Raw genomic sequence first — 21,814 nt, 5'->3', positions numbered from 1 at the left:
TCCTCTGCAACAACTCCAAAATGCCTGGATCCAAACCAGGCATCCCATGTAAACGGTGTTCTAGTTCATGATCAGTGTCATACACGTACAACTGTGCAAAACGTGGCATCTCTTGCCTAGCCTCATCGGGCAATAAATTTCCAATCCGATGATACACACTACCATGGACCCGAAAGTTTTGTATACCCCCATTCCCATGGAACATTTGATCAATATGAGCTCCCAATGAAACAAATGCCATGGCACTATTATAAGCCCTAATGTTTTTCTTAAATAGTTTGCTTCTAGCATCATGTCCGTGCAATAGAACTCTCAAAATCTCTGGTGGTTCTTCTAACGACAACAATGACACACGACCAACTTTGCAACAATGCTTGCCCACAACTTGATGCATATGCATTCGCGTCTCTTGTTTCCACAGTTGAGCTTGGCAAAAGCTGCATGTATGATCCATGGATCCAAGTGCATGAACAGAAGGAGCATTGAAGACCAGTGGATACAAAGAAGGATGCTCTACATTTTCCCTTAACGGAAAAGTATGCAAGATAGAGAGGCTCCCCCCTGCACCCAAAATCACAGCCCTGTTGTGAACAACACGCCTTCGGGCTCTTAAATGAGTAGCATCCCTGCTTGCATCCATTTGAGTAGTTGTACATACTACTGGAGCAGGTTCATGCTCATTACGTACTATTGGTGAAGTATGGAGGTCCATTGTATTTTCAACAGTGCACGCTACATTACTGTGTCCATGCATTTGATTCTGTTCTCTGCTTCTAGCAACTTGTGTTCTCGACCTTGTTCTTTGTATAGCATAAACACGACGGGCCGTCCGCGTTGAATCCATTTGAGTAGTTGTACCTATTACTGGAGCATGTTCATGCTCATTATCTATAGTTGGTAAAGTATTGACATCCATTGTATTTTCGACAATGGACGCTACATTACTGTGCCCATACATTTGGTCCTGTTGTCTGCGAACGCCGTGTTCTACATCCATAGATTCCACAGCCACCCTCACGCTTCTAACTCCTTGTGTTTTCGACCTTGTTCTTTTTATAGCATAACTATGACGGGCCACCCGTGTTGAATCCATTTGAGTAGGTGTACCTATCACTGAAGCATGTTGATGCACTCTACCTACTGTTACTGAAGTATTGAGGTCCATTGTATTTTCAGCCACAATGCACGCTACATTACTGCATCCATGTGTCTGATTATGCTGACTACAAACTCCTACTTCTACACCCATAGATTCCACAGCCACCCTCATCCTTCTAGCACCTTCTGTTTTAGACCTTGTTCTTTGTATAGCATAAGCACGACGGGCCGCCCGTGTTGAATCCAACAATCTTCTCCTATGAGAACGTATTGAATGTAGCCTCTCTTCTATTTGTCTTGCCATCTTCTGTATCCACTCAACCAACTACATAAATATCTATTCCTCAAAGGGAAAAATAGCTTAATCAAAAAAACTTATGCATCATCCCTAACCATGACAAAATTGATGGATCTCAACAAATGTGCCCTAGGAAGAAAATAATTTAGAAAAGCAAGAAGCAAGATTAATTAGCAAAGCCATCCCTTTCCCATCTATCTAAAATTGAGAGCGGACCATCTATGCATTGAACTCATAGTGTCCCATGACCAAGTTTCAGTGTCTCACTATCTTTGGTAAGAGTAATGCTCATATTTTTTCAACATGTGAGCAAAATACAATACCATATGTGCAACCATCATTTGAAACATAAAAACCAAAGCTAACATATCTAAAAAAACTCAAAGTTGACCATCTCAAAAAAGTATAAGCATTGCATCAGCATTTATGCGAATACATGATTCAAAAAAATCACAAATATTTGAGTATATCTTAAATAAAACGAAAATGGGAACGAACGATAGGCAATTCAAATATTGAATTAAATTAGCTTCCATTGCCATATATACGTCAAATGAAAGCAACTCAACTACATGAATCCCATAGAAGCATTTGGGATTCCAATACAAAAAAGACATAGAAGTCTCAGGAGTCAAACTTGTCTTGCCAAATAACATAAGGGCAACCCAAGTACATGAATCCCATAGAAGCATTTAGGATTCCAGTACAAAAGGTGACACAAAAGTCTCAGGAGTCAAACTTGTCTTGCCAAATAACATAAGGACAACCCAAGTACATGAATCCCATAGAAGCATTTGGGATTCTAGTACAAAAAGTGACATAAAAGTCTCAGGACTCTCTTAATTGTCACGGGTTGCGACCTGCTCTAGTTTACGACTCATCCTGGTCATCAAAGCAGTTAGCCTATTTAAACCAACTTTGAACATTGACACCTCAGTGGACAGCAGCTGAACTTGTTCTTTGAGCTTATCAACTTGTAGTCTACACCCATTCTCACATACAACTGCCCCTTCTCCACCTCTCCCCAAAATCTGCTGCATCCATTGATTAGAGTCCTTAACGCTATTCTCAATTTGAGAAATCTTTGCAATGAGAGTTCCAGGCAATTCTGCCATGCCCTGCGCTATTACTGCAGCACCATCTGAATGGACTTCTCCCCACAAAGAGCCCAAATATCGTGTGTTCATGGCACATGCATCCTTATTATTCTCGCACATGGCTTGAATGGACTTTAAAAGATTGTAATGACTTGAATGCTCAGTTGCATGGGTTCAAGCTCTCCCCCTTGTAAGTCGTTTCATAATATTAGCAGTGCGACGTTCGTGGCTAGACTTAAAACGCTTTGAAGGTAACTTGGGACCGTGATTTGCTCCATGGGTTGAAGTCTCGGCCCTTGCAAAAACTTGATTTATCACATGAAGGCTATCTGGCTCAGGAAAAGATGACAACACAATGTCAGAAACTCCAGAGCCCTCCACCCTTGCAGCTCGCTTTATTGCTTGAAGGCTTTGTCGCCCATGGAAACCCGAGTCCCCAAGATTTGAAACAACGGTAGAAGCCATTCCTGGAGCTGCATCCATAATAAAATACAAAAACCTTTTCAGGTATGTATTCGCTCAATTGTATAATTGGATCACATAGATTCCATAGAATAAACATGAGCAGAAATCAATTGGCATAGGAGGTAGATACCCAAAGATTGTAGAATTTGGAATCAAGTTAGATGGATTGAGATATTTGTGAATGAGCTGCTCTTGCCAAGGATATGGTGGTAGGAAGTAGAAATCACAGGACATATCAAAAGGAGAAATTGACATGGAGGACACATGGCCCTAGCGTCTATTTCAAAAATCAAATCCCCCTAACCTCCCCTTGCCATGCATTCTAGCCTCCTCTACCCAACCCTAAATCTGAGACCTTAGTCCCATGATCATCACCAAGAAATCTTACTGCAATCTTATTGTCTACTCATGAAGGTGTATCCAACCACATCATGGACTTATTTCACTTATGTCCACCATTATATTTTGCTCTATGTGTGTGTGTGTGTGTGTGTGTGTAGCCCCATCTATCATCCAATCGTCTCACCTCTCGAGCTTAGTTCTCATGGCTATAAAGCACATGACGTGAAACACACTTAATCCTTTACTCTCCTTGAGAAGCAAGGCTAACTTTTGAAAGAGGTTAGATTAGATCACTTACGAAAGAGGATGCTGGCTTATCTCTAGACATACTGCCAGCTCGATGCTCCTAAGAAAAATACAAATACCTTTAATGATTACTGGTCCAAACACATCATGGCCTTGTCTTATTTCACTTCTGGCCTACCATCATATTTTTTCGTCCCCCACCCCCCCCTCTCTCTCTCTCTCTCTCTCTCTCTCTCTCTCTCTCTCTCTCTCTCTCTCTCTCTCTCTCTCTCTCTCTCTCTCTCTCTCTCTCTCTCTCTCTCTCTCTCTCTCTCTCTCTCTCTCAGTGTAGCCCCACCTATCGTCCAATCGCCATGGGTTGAAGTCTCGGCCCTTGCAAAAACTTGATTTATCACATGAAGGCTATCTGGCTCAGGAAAAGATGACAACACAATGTCAGAAACTCCAGAGCCCTCCACCCTTGCAGCTCGCTTTATTGCTCGAAGGCTTTGTCGCCCATGGAAACCCGAGTCCCCAAGATTTGAAACAACGGTAGAGGCCATTTCTGGAGCTGCATCCATAATAAAATACAAAAACCTTTTCAGGTATGTATTCGCTCAATTGTATAATTGGATCACATAGATTCCATAGAATAAACATGAGCAGAAATCAATTGGCATAGGAGGTAGATACCCAAAGATTGTAGAATTTGGAATCAAGTTAGATGGATTGAGATATTTGTGAATGAGCTGCTCTTGCCAAGGATATGGTGGTAGGAAGTAGAAATCACAGGACATATCAAAAGGAGAAATTGACATGGAGGGCACATGGCCCTAGCATCTATTTCAAAAATCAAATCCCCCTAACCTCCCCTTACCATGCATTCTAGCCTCCTCTACCCAACCCTAAATCTGAGACCTTAGTCCCATGATCATCACCAAGAAATCTTACTGCAATCTTATTGTCTACTCATGAAGGTGTATCCAACCACATCATGGACTTATTTCACTTATGTCCACCATTATATTTTGCTCTGTGTGTGTGTGTGTGTGTGTGTGTGTGTGTGTGTGTGTGTGTGTAGCCCCATCTATCATCCAATCGTCTCACCTCTCGAGCTTAGTTCTCATGGCTATAAAGCACATGACGTGAAACACACTTAATCCTTTACTCTCCTTGAGAAGCAAGGCTAACTTTTGAAAGAGGTTAGATTAGATCACTTACGAAAGAGGATGCTGGCTTATCTCTAGACATACTGCCAGCTCGATGCTCCTAAGAAAAATACAAATACCTTTAATGATTACTGGTCCAAACACATCATGGCCTTGTCTTATTTCACTTCTGGCCTACCATCATATTTTTTCGTCCCCCACCCCCCCCCCTCTCTCTCTCTCTCTCTCTCTCTCTCTCTCTCTCTCTCTCTCTCTCTCTCGGTGTAGCCCCACCTATCGTCCAATCGCCTCACGTCTCAACCTTACTTCTCATGGCTATAGTCCACATGACATGAAACATATTTGATGCTTTACTCTCATTGAGAAGCAAGGCTAGCTTCTCAAAACGAAGGTTAGATTAGATCACTTAGGGTAGAGGGTGCAAGCTTATCTCTAGACATATTGCCAGGTCATGAAAATGCTCCTACGAAAGATACAATCACATTTAATGATTACTGATATCCAATTGCCTCACCTCTGGAGGTTACTTCTCATGGGTATAAAGCACATGACATGAAACATACATAATCCTTTACTCTCCTCGAGAGGTTGATTAGATCACTTAAGGTCCAACCACATCATCGCCTTGTCTCTAACTAATGTGTCGTAAGGAAGCAAAGAATTCATGAATTACCAGATCGGAATGGTTTCAATGATTTTGAAAATGTAGCTTGTCTTAAACGATGCAAACACACACACACACACACACACACAACGTATCCTAAGGAACCAAAGAATTCCAAATATAAAGCAAAGTCAATTGAAAAGCAAGGCTAGCTTCTCAAAAATGAAGGTTAGATTAGATCACTTAGGATAGACAGTGCAAGCTTATCTCTAGACATATTGCCAGGTCATCAAGATGCCCGTATGAAAGATACAATTACATTTAATGATTACTGGTCCAACCCTATCATCGCCTTGTCTCTAACTAATATACTAACTTAATTCACTTCTGTCCACCATTATATTTTCCCTCTCTCTCTCTCTCTCCCTCTCTCTCTCTCTCTCTCTCTTGCCTCCATAATCTTTTAGTTCTTCTGTCTCAATAATATAATCATCTAGAAACTATAAGATCATAATGGTTTGGATGATTTTAAAAATGTAGCTTCTAAGTTTCTCTCTCTCTCTCTCTCTCTCTCTCTCTCTCTCTCTCTCTCTCTCTCACCTCCATTATCTTTTTGAAAAAAAATGGTCCTTAGTTCAATTTTCCCCTCCTAAGAATCTAAGCGTCCACGAATTACGATCAAAATGGTTTCATGAATGTAACAGAGAATTCATGAATTATTAGATCGGAATGGTTTCAATGATTTTGAAAATGTTTAAGATGCAAACACACACACACACACACACAATGTCAATTGGAAAAAAAGTGATCACCTACCTGGATAAACAAAAGTTGTGGAAAGAAGCTAGTGCTAGTCCAACAATAAATTGAAGCACCTGCAAGAAAAACAACCCCAAAAAAAAGTAAAGCTAAGCAAACTGTACATCTCTCTCTCTCTCTCTCTCTCATAGAAATACGTAATGACATACACCCCCATGTATAAATTAAGCTTTTGGGCCGATGATGCTCAGTTACGTCTCAAAGTGCATGTTTGAAGTGATTTTTGTTATGTGCTAGAGGAGCATGCGATGAGGCAAGGAAGGGAAGGCAATAGATAGAAGATAGATGCTCAACGGCGCTCGTGTAACTATACATCTCTCTCTCTCTCTCTCTCTCTCTCTCTCTCTCTCTCTCTCTCTCTCTCTCTCTCTCATAGAAATACCATAGCTAGAGAGAGAGAGACAGGGGAGGGGGACGGGGGAGGGTTTATCAAATGACTAACGACACTATCTCTCGAAATGCACATCTCAACACACACACATACACACAAAAAACCCGTAGCTAGAGGTGTTAACACATACACATACACACACACACATACACAAACACACACAATTGATCAGATATGCATATAGCTTGTAAGGATTACAAAACTATCTCTCGAAATGCACATCTCAACACACACACACAACACACACACACACATACACACGCACACAACACACACACACACACATACACGTGCACACACACACACACAATTGATTAGATATACATATAGCTTGTAAGGATTATAATCGTTATGTTTTTACATTTGTGTGTGAATGTGAGCGCCATGCAAGATTTGTGAATGCGAGAGAGAGAGAGAGAGGGGGGGGCGAGAGAACGCCACTGCCTCTAGAAATGTGTATCTCAACACACACACACACACAAAACCATAGCTAGAGAGAGAGAGAGAGAGAGAGAGAGAGAGAGAGAGAGATAGAGAGAGAGAGGGGGGGAGGGGGGAGAGGAAGGGTTTATGAAATGACTAATGACACTATCTCTCCGATCCAAATGCGCATCTCAACTCACACACACAAAAAAAAAACCCGTAGCTAGAGGTGTTAACACATACACACATAATCTCTCTCTATCTCTCTAAAAATGGCACGTACACTTCTATGCATGCTATAGATAGAGGCTAGAGGCACAAAAATACACATTAAAAAAACTCGTAGCTAGACATGTTAACACATACACACACACACACAACACACACACACACACATACACGCGCACACATACACACACACACAATTGATTAGATATACATATAGCTTGTAAGGATTACAAAACTTCACATGCCACTATCTCCCAAAATGCACGTAAGATTGGCACCAGCATGTACCCTAACTTAAGGAATATGCTAAAATCAGTTAATTAGTTGAAGGGAAAGGAGGGGGTAGCATATGTGTCTACATGCAAGGTTGCACGATGGCGATTGATTGACCTATAGCAGGGTGCACACTACCTCTTTTCCTTCAGGAAAATCTCTCCTTGCTTGCTCAACTCTACCTTCTTTCGTTCCTCCATTATCTTCATTTTCTTTCATCTCCTTTCCTTAGATATTCATGCCCTTTCATCTTCCCCTAGCATCGATCAACCCCTACACCTCTCTTTCTCTCCCTCTCTCAAAACCACATATAAAAATTCTATAAACCTTGCCCCCCCTCTCTCTCTCTCTCCCTCTCTCACAAAAACACAAAAGCACACACACACACACATACACACACACAAACACACACTCTCTCGGGGGGGGGGGGAGAGAGAGAGAGAGAGAAAGAGATTGCAACACGTCCACTATCTCTCGGAATGCAAAATAAACTCGCCTGGAGGTCGAGATATGGAGCTGCTGGACGTCAAGATCTGGAGCTATCAAGAACTGCTGCAGGTGGCGATTGGAGGTCCAGATATGGAGCCTGAAGGTCGAGATACGGAGCTGCTGCACATCGAGATCGGGAGCTGGTCAAGAACTCCTGGAGGTGGCGACTGCAGGTCCAGATATGGAGCTCCTGGAGGTCGAGATCGTGATCGAAATGGAGGTGGCGCAGGTCCAGATATGGAGCAGGCCGAGTTAAGTAATATAAGTTTATGTTTTATGTTTTCTCATGAATATACAGATCGAAAGGATCACGGCTGTAGCTAGTCCTGTAGCCCAAAACTGAGTATGTAGAAAGCTTAAGACTACACACTTTCGGCCTAAGAACTCATCACCGAACTGGTCGATGTATACGAACTCATCACCGAACTCGTCCCGCAGTCTGTGTTCATCCCGTTTTGTACATGGTCGAGGTCGAGCTGCTGGAGGTGGCGAGGTCGAGCTGCTGGACGTGGGGAGATCAAGAAGGTCGAGGTCGAGCTGCTGGAGGTGGCGCAGGTCGGGTAAAGGTCGAGCTGCTGGAGAGCTGGGAGCTGCTGGAAGGTGATGATAGAATAGACGAAGGTAGAGCAGGTTGTAGAAGGTGGCGCAGGTCGTAGAAGGTGGCGGAGCAGGTCGTAGAAGGTGGCAGAACGTCGAGGTCGAGCTCAGAACGAATAGATAGTATAGAAGAACGTCGAGGTCGAGCGATAGTATAGAAGAACGTCGAGGTCGAGCTTGAGGTCGAAAGGAGGTCGAAAGGAGGTCGAGGTCGCTGCGGGACGTCGAAATGGAAGCTCGACGACGAGAACGGCGGGAGATTGATGGAGCATTCATGGAGCGACGGCTCCGGCGACGGCTCCGTTCCAAAAACTTACGATGGTATAGAAAAACCACGGCTCGACACGTGGCTCTCTCCCAGCTCCAGACACGTGGCGCAAAGTTCGGTCTCTCCCTCCATAATAGATAGTATAGATATAGATGAGAAAGCATACTAGACGGATCTAACAGCCACTGGATTAACCACTGCATTGACCTTTTATTAAGCAAGTCGATTAGCCACTGCATTAACCTTTTATTAACCAAGTTGATTAGCCACTGGATTAACCTTTTATTAAATGAGAAAGCGTACTAGACGGATCTAACAGCCGTAGTAGTAGAGGTCGACTTTGACGTCCAATCACGTTGTAGCCTCTGGCAGAAGTGTTGAAAGTGGTGATGCTGGCCTTCCCGCGAGCCTTTTCGAAGTCACCCGTGCCTCCAATCACGTTGATCACCCGAACAGGATCCGCAATTTTATCCTGTCCAAACAGGCTGACGGTGCCATTGTATGAGCCGTTTGTGAAAGTGCAGGTGAAGGGGAAGAGCAAGCTGAATTGGTAAGGCTGTGTGTCTAGAGCATCCACGACGTAGATGCCACGAGCGCGATCGAGCTCGGGAGAGAAGAAACTGGGCATTTGAGTGAGTTTATCGTCGATTACAACAATGCTGTCGAAGAAACGACCGTTGGAACCGCCGGGACCGGCAACATTGATGGTGGTGGTGTTGCTGTAAGTCTCGGGTAAGAGGTGGTCATGGAGATAGAAATGGAGGACAGGAGGCTGTTTGGGAAGGGCAGTGAGATGCATAGGGAGGACGATGAGGAAGAAGAGAAGGGCAATGAAGCACGAGGAGGAGAAGTGGCGAGACTTTTTTTTGGCGTCTTAACAAATTTTCATGCCACTTCTTATAGGCTCCGAGTTAGCTTCACCTTCATCAAATGACTAGTTTTTTTTTCCACGAAATACAAAAAATGGTAATTACAAAATAGTCTCAATCAGTTCATCAAATGCATAGAGCAACTTTGTTTTTATTGGACGTAAAAATGAGACATCATATTTATATTAGTTTTCAAAAAAAGGTAATTACAACGCAGTCTCATCAATTCATGAATAGGGGGAACTAAGGGCTGTCCTAAACAATCTTAGTCATCTTCACCTTCATCAAATGCATAAGGGAACTAGTTTTTTTTGGGAGGATTGAGACTTTATCTTTATATTAGTAATACAAAAAAAAGATAATTACAAATAGTCTCAACCGGTTCATGAATGGGGGGAGCTAGATAGTGATACCTTATTCATAGTAGACCTTCCTTTATGCACATAATGTCAAGCACTTAATTTTCGTGACTTACCACTCTCAATCCCCTCTCAATCCTTCAAGTCAATGCAATATGCATGCATTGGGGCAGTTCATTAAGGTGGTAGTTTTTCAAGTCAATGCGCTTTGCATGCATTGGGGAGCTTCTTCATTAAGATAGCATTTAATTGGTAGCACAAGCGAGCTAGTAGGCACGTATTTCTTTAGGAGCAAGTTTCATGCTTCCTAGATTGAAGAATATTTGTTGGCCTATCACACTCTCTTGTGGTTACATCATAATATATTGAAACCACCACACTTAAGATAATAATAAAAAACTATAAGTCAAACTTTAACTCTCAATGATTACATATGGTGGAAAACAAAAACAAAGATTAATTTTCTCTTTACTCACCACTCAAGGGATCGGAGTGTATTGAAGGTTCATACCTTGTTTGTCAAATGAGTAATACAATGAGCTAACCAACATTAGAAAATGAAAGGCAACATAGAGCCTTTTAGAAATAAATTAGTATAACCTCCAATCTTAAAACCTAATCATTATCATCACAAAATGCAGTTTGCTAGAAAATGTCATGGTGAGGCAACATTAAATATAGTCCTATATTTTCTAGCTAGAAAATGAATCTATGACTAGAAAATATAGTACTTCATTTCCTAGATAATGATTCATTTGTTGAACAAAACTAAATATAAAGATGCTATCTAATATGCCTAGGATTCATTGAAACACCAAAATGAGACTAAAATCAAAAGTACAATGTTAAATTTATCAAGTGACATTTTAGTTATATGATTATTTTCATTAAAGCATCTTCATAATTTGATTCATTCTTATATACTACAAGCTCTTGAGTACTAAAAGCGTTTTAGTTTTGGCACTAATTTTTTATGCTTCTTACTTAGAAGATATAAAACATCAAAATGATTGTTGATTTTGATGGGCATCAAATTAAGCATCAAAATTTTTAGCAGCATAAGTGTTAATATAAAAATTGAAATAAACGTCCAAATCAAGTCAAAACTAGGCTGGAGCAAACATTTAATATTGTTGAAGAAAATGTCGATACAAGCATCAATACTAGGGGGGCTGTGATGCTTATTATTTTTGTATATTAATTTTTTGGAAATGCATGTCCCAAAAAGTCTCTAGAATAGCTTATTTGGATATTTAAGATGCTTTGACAAAGTATCAAGTTGCATGAATTTTATTTTATTTTTTAATTGTTGTGTCGATGGTCTTTTGTGGAATTTGTTCTCTTGCCCCTTTTGGTCTGAAAGTGCTAACAAAGTGATTTGAGTTAAAAATGTGCATGAAATTTGTGTTGAGACTTTGTAGGTTCTAAATGAGGACCCAAATTAGAGGAATTACCCTTGGAAGGGGTGATTTTTTTGGTATTAAATTGATATGAATTTTTGAAGGAACTAGACAGTGTTATTATAAGCCAAGAATGGAGCAGGATGGACGAAGGAAATGCAAGTAAAACGGAGAAAAGCACATCGCATCTTTTAGAAAAAGCAACAATTACTATTTTTATCATAACATTTGATCCACAAATCGATATTTATTTACTTGAAAATCAAAGTCCAACCTAACCCTTATTTGCATGAATTAAGGTCCTAATTGACCTTCACAATGATTGTTAATATTTTATTTATTTAACTTCCTACCCATGTTTCCTATAATATTGCACAACCTATGATGTAAACATGTGAGACGTATAGTTTGTTCAAGTTTAGATTTGCTAGCTCTATCCATCACGTATAAAGTATCATTTAGCATTCATGTCCATCAACTATCCCCAAGGCATTAAACACATCTAAGTTTTCATGTCCATCACATATCGACTATCAAAGCATTCGATACTTCAACATGCATCGTCACTCCAAACTTCATTAATGGAGGCCATACACATAGAGCCCCTATATGGCTCACCATGTGGTTAATCAAAATTGATTTGTAAAAAATTGCTTACTCCCGCCAAGTGAACACACATTATTAGTTGGGATTCTATGGTATTGCTCTTTCAAGCTCATCTCATAGTAATTTCAATCTTGAATAACATTCTCGTGATGTACAACCGGTTAGTTATAGAAAGGTATGAAATTCCTATGGTGGATTGAGAAGTGAGTGAGATAAGTCGGATTTCAAATTATTGTGTGCTCTTTGTATCTATCATAGCTTGAGTGCAATCTTTTCTATGGATTTTGAAAAAATGTGTGGGACTTCTCTCTCTACAAGGAAAAAATTTTCTTAAGACAAAACTAAATAACACACAACCAACTCAATTCTTGGTTACTACAACACTGGGATGGTTTGCCTTTGCTAACATTTTATGCATGTAAACATAAATGCCCAAAATAACTCCAAAGGTTGAAGAATTGAAACAATAGGATCCCTTTTGTAAATTTTTTAAAGATACAATGGGGCTCACCCATAGATGTACATCTATCTAATTTAGAGTTTATACATTATAGTATGATGTAGAGGACATGCATCTATATGTATAAGAGTTTATTGATATGTGTATGAAAATGTAATCAACCATAAGAATGCTTCCAAGATAGTTGGCACTCTTTATGAATTTTGTAAAAGCTAAGGTATCATAACTTTCCTTAGGGATGCAATGGCCTTCTGCAAGTTAATGTTCAAAGTTTTAATGGACAATGTGCCAGTATTTTATAAGTTGTACTCCAAATCAAAAGATGAATCATAATCTAAGCTACATGAAATTAATGTGAATGTTGAAATTATTAAAAACCCGATACTTTTATCAGGAGTTTGTAATTCTTAGGGCAATTCTAGTACAAGAATCCATTGCAATTTCCAACCACTTTGTCTTCATCGAGAGACATGACAAAAAGTCATGACATTGTGGAAGGGAAGAGTGCGAGGAGTGTAAGAGGAGAGATGAATTGGGTTACATCACTTCAAGGGTGAGTGAAAGATTGAGGCATGGTAGTCATGCTAGTCGGAGTAAAAGAGACTAAATAGGGTTACAAGACAGAATGAAGGATTGAGGCAAGGTAGCCTATGAAAATATTTCTAAAGACATCAATCGTTAACACCATATTTCATCCTTGATCAACAAATATCAAATCAAATACATGCATTCAAAGTCATTTGTGCTTAGCATCACGCTTAAAGAATCGTGCACCAAATTCATATTAGTGAGCCAAAGAAGTGTAACGGTTTCATGTTCATTTCTTTTTTTCTCCTTTTTTTTCTTTCACTAAAACATTTTCCCATATGTGATCTATGTGACTTTAGCCTTGACAAAGATACACTGTTATTAAAATAAAAAATCTACAACTAGATTTTACTTTCTACCACATTTAAAAATTGGCTGAAAATGTGTGTAGACACAAAATCAATCCAAGCAAGGAACATTTCTAAAAATAGTTTATGTATAGAAGCAACACAAATAATGTAGCTGGCCATGAGACAGAGTTAGATGTATGAATAGAGAGAGAGAGAGAGAGAGAGAGAGAGAGAGAGAGAGAGCAGTCAGGGACACAAAGGGAGGGAAAGAGACAGAAGGAGGGGGAGGGACACAAAGGGAGACAGAGAGAGTTAAGATTGCATTTATTCATTTGCACCTCTAAGTTGAGAAAGAGAAAAATGTGAAAGTTAATTAAGGTCTTTGAGAGACTATGAGATTGAAAAAAAACCTAGATACAACTAATCCAAAGGATGGATTCGCTAACAAAATACAAAAATTGTATATGTAAAATCAATGTCCATGACAATGGAGATGGGGACAGAAAGAGGGAGATGGAGAGTGGGATATATATATATATATATATATATATATATAGAGAGAGAGAGAGAGAGTTAAGGTTGCATTTATTCATTTGCACCTCTAAGTTGAGAAAGAGAAAAATAAGAAAGTTAATTAAGGTCTTTGAGAGACTATGAGATTGAAAAAAGACCTTGATACAATTGATCCAAAGGGTGGAGCCGCTAATAAAAAACAAATAGTGTATATGTAAAATCAATGTCCATGAAATAGATAGCTAAGGGGAACATGGCAACAAGATGATCATCGGGTTTGTGTGTGTGTGTGTGTGTGTGTGTGAGAGAGAGAGAGAGAGAGAGAGAGCAAATAGGGACACAAAGGGAGGGAAAGAGATAGATGGAGAGAGAGAGAGAGAGAGAGAGAGAGAGAGAGAGAGAGAGAGCAAGGGAGAGGGGAGGCGAGAGAGAGAGAGAGAGAGAGAGAGAGAGAACAATGAGGGACACAAAGGAAGGGAAAGAAAGAAAGAAATATTAACATCCTCGGAAGACCTTGCGGGTCAGTGAGAGAGAGAGAGAGAGAGAGAGAGAGAGAGAGAGAGAGAGGGAGATAGCTAAGGACAATGAGAGAGAGAGAGAGAGAGAGAGAGAGAGAGAAGAGAGAGAGAGAGAGAGAGAGAGAGAGAGAGAGAGAGAGAGAGAGAGAGAGGAGAGGGAGATAGCTAAGGGAAGAGAGAGAGAGAGAGAGAGAGAGAGAGAGAGAGAGAGAGAGAGGGAGGGAGGGAGGGAGGGAGAGAGGGAGAGAGAGGAGAGGGAGATAGCTAAGGGAAGAGAGAGAGAGAGAGAGAGAGAGAGAGAGAGACTTTCCAAAGAAAAAATAATAAATATAAAAATATTGTAATTAAGAGCATTTTTAAGGGCAATGCCCATTTATAAAGTACACTTCTAAGGTCATTTTCACATTTTCAGTTTCCCACTCTTGAGTAACCTTGCATTCCACAGTCTCCTCTTTCGTCTTCTTGAGCATCCTCCTACACTCATGGCTTCCCCTATAGAGTTTTTTGACTAGTGGATTTCATCCACTAATTCCCATGCCTCTGTAGATCAGGTTTATCCTATCTTCTGCAAGGCATTCCATCTTGAGTCACACTTGAGAGCTCTCCTTCCTACTGATAATTCCTCTCTTCAATTTTTTGATAGACTTATCCATGGGCAATCTGTCGCGATTGCTAACTCGCCTGACCAATGGGTTTCATTGGATATTTTGAGCTCTTTTGACCAGAGTGCAAAGTTCAAGAAGACACTGGGTAGGGCCATGGATAATGTCCTTATCTCTCTCTGTGTGAGTATGCTATTGCCATCGGGGATGATTCATCTACCCCAATTCATTTGATCGAGAGAGATGCAGCTCGAGGGTCCTGCATCCACAAGTGGTGGAGCAGGTCCATCAACAAGTGGTGGAGGAGATGACCTAAACCTAGACCCGGAGCCTGAGGAGCATACTATTAGCCTAGCTGAGGAGCAAGTTGAAAGCGAGGTCATCTTATCTTCATATCCGACTCGTGCATATCCATCCTCTACCTATAATCCAGATGAGCTAGCAATCAAGCCACACCTTGCTTCGGTTGATCCAATCAGGATTGAGGGTGAGGAATACCTTACCTTATTGGAAGTGATGGAAGAAACCAGTCTCCGAGAGGATGAGGTGCTATGTCAGCTCGCGAATGACACTTTTGATGATATCATTGACTTTGATGCTCTAGTCAATCCAGTAATCGACGCTTTAATGACTCAAGCCTCACTGATCTGGGGGCAATCCAACTAACACAAAAGGCAATCGAGGATGCCGCACCAAAGTACAACATGTAAGATGAGCAGTTCATGAATTTGTAGAGGGAATTGTTTGGGGAGAGAGATGAAGAAGCTGGCACCTCAAGCCAACATGAAGTTCAAGACCAACCACAAAAGGGAGTCCAATTGGACACTATAGCTGACGCACTCCGCAATGAGGCAAAAAAGGTATGTAGCTCTGCCAGCTTCATCATGTGATTCAAAATCATCAGTATAATTCTAGGTTTCATTTTAGCAACAAAAATCATTGCTTTTTCTTCAATTGGTAGGGAATAAAAAATAGGGCTTAGGGTTTACAGTAGAAAACCCAACCAAATTTTATGATTTTAAACCCAAGACATCTCGCCACTACCACTTGCCATTGCCACTTGCGCTTCCACTCCATTTTTGGAAACAATTAGGGTTATGGTTTTGCAATTTAGGAAAAAAACATTTTAAAAAACAAATTTGGGAGGCCACTGACACCCTAGCAACCATATGCATCATTTTCAAGCAAAAACCCCCCTTAGAAACCCTAAATTTGACATCATGTGACTAGAGCCTTGTTTTTGTAGAATTTAGGGTTTCCAGGGGTTTTTTTTCTTGAAAATGATGCACATGGTTGCTAGGGTGTCAATGGCCTCCCACATTTGATTTAGGGAATAAAAAATAAGGTTGAGGGTTTAGGGTACAAAACCCACCCAAATGTTATGATTTTAAGCCCAGGACATCCTGCCACTTGCCCCTGCCACTTGCCCTTGCCACTTGCCCCTCCCACTCCATTTGTGTAAACAATTAGGGTTATTGTTTTTTCACAGATGAAAAATAATATCTTTAAGAAATTATATTTGGGAGGCCACTGGGACCTTAGCAACCATGTGCATCAATTTTATAAGAACCCATGCAAGCCCAAAATCCAACATCATGCGACCAAAGCCCAGCTTTTGTAGAGCCTAGTTTTTGCAGAAACTAGGCTCTAGTCACATGATGTCAAAATTTGGGTCGGGCTTTGCAGAAACTGGCTCTAGTCGCATGATGTCAGATTTTGGGCTTGCATGGGTTTTTTTGGCATAAAATTGATGCACATGGCTGATAGGGTCCCAGTGGCCTCCCAAATATAATTTCTCAAAGATATTATTTTTCATCTGTGAAAACCCTTATTCTTATTAATTCTTGAAAAATGATATTTTATTAATTTATATAATCTTTGGGTTTTGATGTAATATGTTGGTTGCAGGATATCTTATGAGTTGATGAGTATATCGGAACCAGAGGGCCTTCTAGTGTGGGGATGGTGTCGATCTGCCCCTGCATCAATAGAGTGGATCAACACATTTTGGTGTCCATCGACAATTATTGCTAGATGGAAAGACATCATGAAGTTCCAGGTCCTTAGTCGGATGGTGAAGATGAGGCCCATCCATCCTACTACCGATCATGTTGTTTTGATTAGGCATAGTGTAGCTTTATTTTTGTTCTCAGACACATGATCCGGTCTGCTACATAGATTATAGCTATTGCAGGGCTAGCTGGCATTACAGATCCCTAGGCTATAGAGAATGAAATTATGCAGACCTCTCTGCTTTAGCGAGTAAAAAAGGGATTTGAGCCAAGCAGGAAGAAGTGTAGACTAGAAGAGCTTATGTGTTCAAGCTTTGATGATCTGTGTGATACTACTCAATGTAAATAAAGAATACCATTTTCAAATTATTTTCTCTTCTCATTACAGAACATTGTTTCCTTTTCTATGTTAAGTAAAATTGAGTATTATTTCCTTTTGCATGTTCTATTGTGATTTAATGTTTATTAGATTGCAAATACACTTAAAATAAAATTGAGATTGCACAGACAAAGACATTTCTAAAAAAGACATTTTATTATATCGATGCCCGTAAGCAGAGTACAAGGTAGATGCCCGTAGGCAGAGTACAAGATAGATGCTCGTAGGCAAAGTATGAGGTGGAGCATACAAAATCCCTCAGTGCCCTTGGGCTTTCTAAGACATACAATAAATTGCATGTCTGTGGCAATCATTGTGAACCTTTTCCTATGGATGGCAGCTAGCTGGATGTCATCCATGAGGTCTACTAGTAGGTAGGCCTCAGATGCACGTCGTAGGGCAAGAAAGGTGGAAAACAAAAACAAAGATTAATTTTCTCTTTACTCACCACTCAAGGGATCGGAGTGTATTTCTTATTTATACTACAACTCATGTCCATTATACGTTGGCTTTACTACAAATCACATAACTCAAATTACAAAGAAATTTTGAAAGTTATGCATGGGCATCCACATTGGAAGAGTCTACACCATCATTTTCATCTGTCTCCACCCATATGCACCCTTGTCTATGACGGGTTGCATGCCACCTTGCATGATTCTGTCTTGCATTCAATGAGTTGTATATTCTTCTTCGACGTTCCGTGTTAACATCTTGCACTGCATGGGACACTAAGGACTCTTTGAATGCTAGTGTTGCAGCTTCTCTTATTTCGATACGCCTATACCACCATTTAACTAATTGAACCATTGGTCTTGACTTAGTTCTACCACCCCCATGTTGGGTTGCTCTATTATATGCACAACGTGCTTGCCAATGCGATCTTTCTATGCCTTGAGTAGACCACACTCTGTGCATGAGCATATAAAATGTGGTTCCAAATAGAAAAACAAATCAGTAAATATAGAACCATTCAATATGCACATCTCAATGTCCAAGTTAGAGATTACCATTTACTATGTGAAATGATTCTTTCCCCTTCCCCAAGCTATCTCCATATTTTGGCTAAAGTCATTCACAGCATTGATGAAACACTGTGCATCATCTTTTTCGAATCTTTTCTTTTGTAGTAAAGGTACTAAGCTATCAAGAGCTAACCACACTCACGTCTTTTCCAGCCTTTTTTGTCCCTTCCCCCCTCACAACAAGCATTGTGTAACTTTCTCCATACATTAAACTCATTAGCATGTTTGAGCTTGTCATTCTTCTTCTTTGCAGAAAGGAATTTTAAAGCCTTGACACCACCAAAGCTTGGCTTACAAGGAACATTGCCTATTTTTCTAGATCTTTTCTCATGTTTTGTAATCTTTACTTGCCCAAAGTGTAGTCCCATATATGAAAGAACCTTTTCAATTCTTGTAATCATCCTCTTGCTCTCTTGTTGGGGCTTCAAGTTATATGCATCAATGATGTACAGATGCACAAACTTTTCAATCATTCTCACAATAGCATGAAGTCCACAAATGTGTACTCACTCAAGAGGAATTTCAAGAATTGGGCTCCATGATGGATCTTTCCTTGGAGCATCCCTATTTGGTGCCTTACTTTGATCTATCTCTACAAGTTCAGAGGCCCATTGCTTTTGATTCTTTTTACCACCCTTTGCAAGTACTCTCGTTTGCTTGCACAGTGGACAAGGATGGCTTGTATTTGCACCATGTGCCACATTAAACATACATTTAATAGTCTTGAGGTCAGCAACTAGATGCCATTTCATTCCTCTTTAAAAATGGTGCATTCTTTGCATCTATTTGAAAATGGATATCCACCTTTTTTTAATTCCGAGCAGCTTGCATGATTTCATGCACTTTACACCTAATATAATATAACATTGACATCAACAAATAATATACAAACATGACGTGTTTAAGAAAAGTATCAAACCAAGCAAAAATGAAAGCCCGAATTGCATGCAAAATCTAATGATTGAAATCTACAAATTCAAAAAAACATTTACTTTATCATCAAACACTCTTAAACTATGTGAATGAACAATATTTGAAGAAAAAACATGATCAAACTTGTCATCCTTAATGGTCTCTCTTGTAATCTAGGATGCTGAAATTGATGGATTTTTCTGCTTCCAAACAACTCCAAATCTATTTCAAACCATCTTCTGTAAAAAACCTCAATAGTAAGTGTATCTTTTAAAACAAAAAAATATTTCTTCCTCTTTAAATCATGTATTAAAAGAAAACAACAAAATTACCAAAACAAACTACAAATTAGCTGCTTCTTCAAAGTTGCATCATAAAATCTCATTATTTTCATTGTCTTGCATTGTTCTAAAGGTTTTCTCACCTAAATCTCCATGCATGTTGCTATGATAGACCCTGATTTGAGTTGAAAACTAAAAACATTCTAAAACTACATGAATGAATAGTACCTGATTCTTGGAGCAAGGTTCTTTGAAAGAAAAATGTGATCAAACTTGTCCCTCCCAGTGGTCCCAAATGTGTTATGTGTTCCAGGATTGATGAAGTTGATGGTTCTTACTTCAAAACAAATTATATGCTCCCAAACATCTCGAAATCTATTTCAAGCAATATTCTTTACAAAGTTACATCATTAACAAAAAAATCTCATTCATAATCGCTGTGTTACATTGTTCCAAAGATTATCTCACCTAAACCTCCATACAAGCTGTCTGGATGGACCCCAAAGCTTCACAAATGGTTTGAAATCATGCACCCTTAGAGATTGCCGCAGGGAAAGTAACTAGTATTGAGAGATGGGCAAAAGAAAGATTGATTCTCATGCATCAGCAACTACAATGCTAAAAGTCAATCTTCTTTGATTCTTTCTCAAAGAATCTCGTCCAGTAGCTCCTTTTGAGCTCCAAACACCTTGCATCATTCATGGCTCGCTCAGAACATTGATTGCCTTGTCTTCCTGAATGAAATGATTTTAGATCATGGGAGAATCTCAGATGAGAGAGGAAGTGGCGAGATTTGGAGGAGAAGCACCCAAAATAGAGAAAGATGTAGGTTGAATCTCATTCAAAAATCTTGAATGTTTTGAAAGAATGAGAGTGAAATGGGAGGGAAATGCAGGTAGAGAAGAGAAGTGATGAGATTTTAGCATGAGAGTCCATCCCATGAGAGGGAGAATAGAGAAAGAAGCTTCCCGCTCAAGAGCAAGTAGGAAATTTGAAAAGAGGGCTGGAGTAGAGAAAATTTTGAAATGGTGCTTAGAAATGAGGAGGAAGCAAGAGGAATGAGAGAGAATGAAAGAAGTGTGGTAGTTGGATGGGAGGATTTGGTTTCAGGTCAAATGGTACAACTTTGGTTGAGAAACTAGGTTTCTCAATTTGGTTACAGTTAAAAAATGTGATGGGAGATTGAGGTAGCAAGTGGGTACTCCACCTCATTGTTTGGGCCATTGAATAAAGAAATAGAGAAGTCAAGCCACTTCCAATATTCTATTGCCCTCCACCAGTCAATATTCTATTGGGTTTATTCACCTTATTCTTCCATGTCGCCAGCCTAAGGGCTCCCTTACAAAGCCCTTTTTGAGTCCAAATTTTTTGTAATGAGAGGGCAAATCTAGATTTTTAAATGATTGCAATTTCCACTAAAAGGGTCGGCTATTTACCTGAATGCTTTTTGAAGTACTAAATTCTATAGAGTCAATGCACTACTACATTCTATAGAGTCAATTCTCCAAAACTTTGTGCAACAAAGTAAACATTTCACACGGAGGGTTAATGACAACATCATTAGATTGAAGGTTATTCATAGCACATCCTCACGTTTTTGGTAAGACATGATGTACAAAAATCCACTTAGTATAAACTTGAGTGGCTTGCTAAATTGCTAGAGCCTACATAATACTTTGTGGATCTAAGATTAGCAAAGTATTTGTCAATCTACTATATGAACTCCTTGCCAGTCTTGTTTCAATCCAAGATACTCTTCTTTAGTTTGCATACTTAGATTGAATTTTCTAATTCCTACCATTTTTTGAGGTGGTTTCCAAGACTTTTACAAGTTGTAAAGGGGTTTGCACAATAATACTGACAAGCCTATGAAGATCCCTATGCCCCAGTAGACAAAATGGATTCTATTAAATATCTGGTTTCATTTTGAAATCATCAACAAATAGAATATTCATAAGCCAAATGTCAAAAAGTCATTTCTTAACGTATACTTGGATGAAGAGATTTGATTTATGTGTCTAAATGCTACCTTCTAGGTGGATTGTGAGCTAGAATATGTGATGTGGAGATCCAATGACATAACCAACAATCTTATTACCATCCCCGTGGGGGCTACATGTGTATCTCTTTGATCTAGTCCATCTTTGCAAGTCTTATATATGACTAGTGCATGGTTTGAGCACATATATAACAACTAATAGATCCTACTATTTA

At 39.7% G+C, this 21,814-nt stretch overlaps 1 protein-coding gene across 1 annotated transcript; it reads right to left on the bottom strand.

Moving 5' to 3' along the window:
* Positions 1-9,060: 9,060 nt before the first annotated feature.
* On the bottom strand, positions 9,061-9,585 carry LOC147881725 (dirigent protein 11-like). Its single transcript, XM_087401235.1, has one exon. It carries the CDS (start codon positions 9,583-9,585, stop codon positions 9,061-9,063), a length of 525 nt encoding a protein of 174 aa, XP_087257361.1.
* Between the last annotated feature and the right edge of the window lie 12,229 nt (positions 9,586-21,814).

The sequence above is a fragment of the Dipteris shenzhenensis genome, chromosome 30 (genome assembly GCF_047967505.1).
Source record: "Dipteris shenzhenensis isolate YYH24624 ecotype China chromosome 30, Dip_SZ_1.0, whole genome shotgun sequence".
Lineage (NCBI taxonomy): Eukaryota > Viridiplantae > Streptophyta > Polypodiopsida > Gleicheniales > Dipteridaceae > Dipteris > Dipteris shenzhenensis.
The sequence above is the reverse complement of the archived record's forward strand: the minus strand, read 5'-3'. Positions and strand labels throughout refer to the sequence as shown.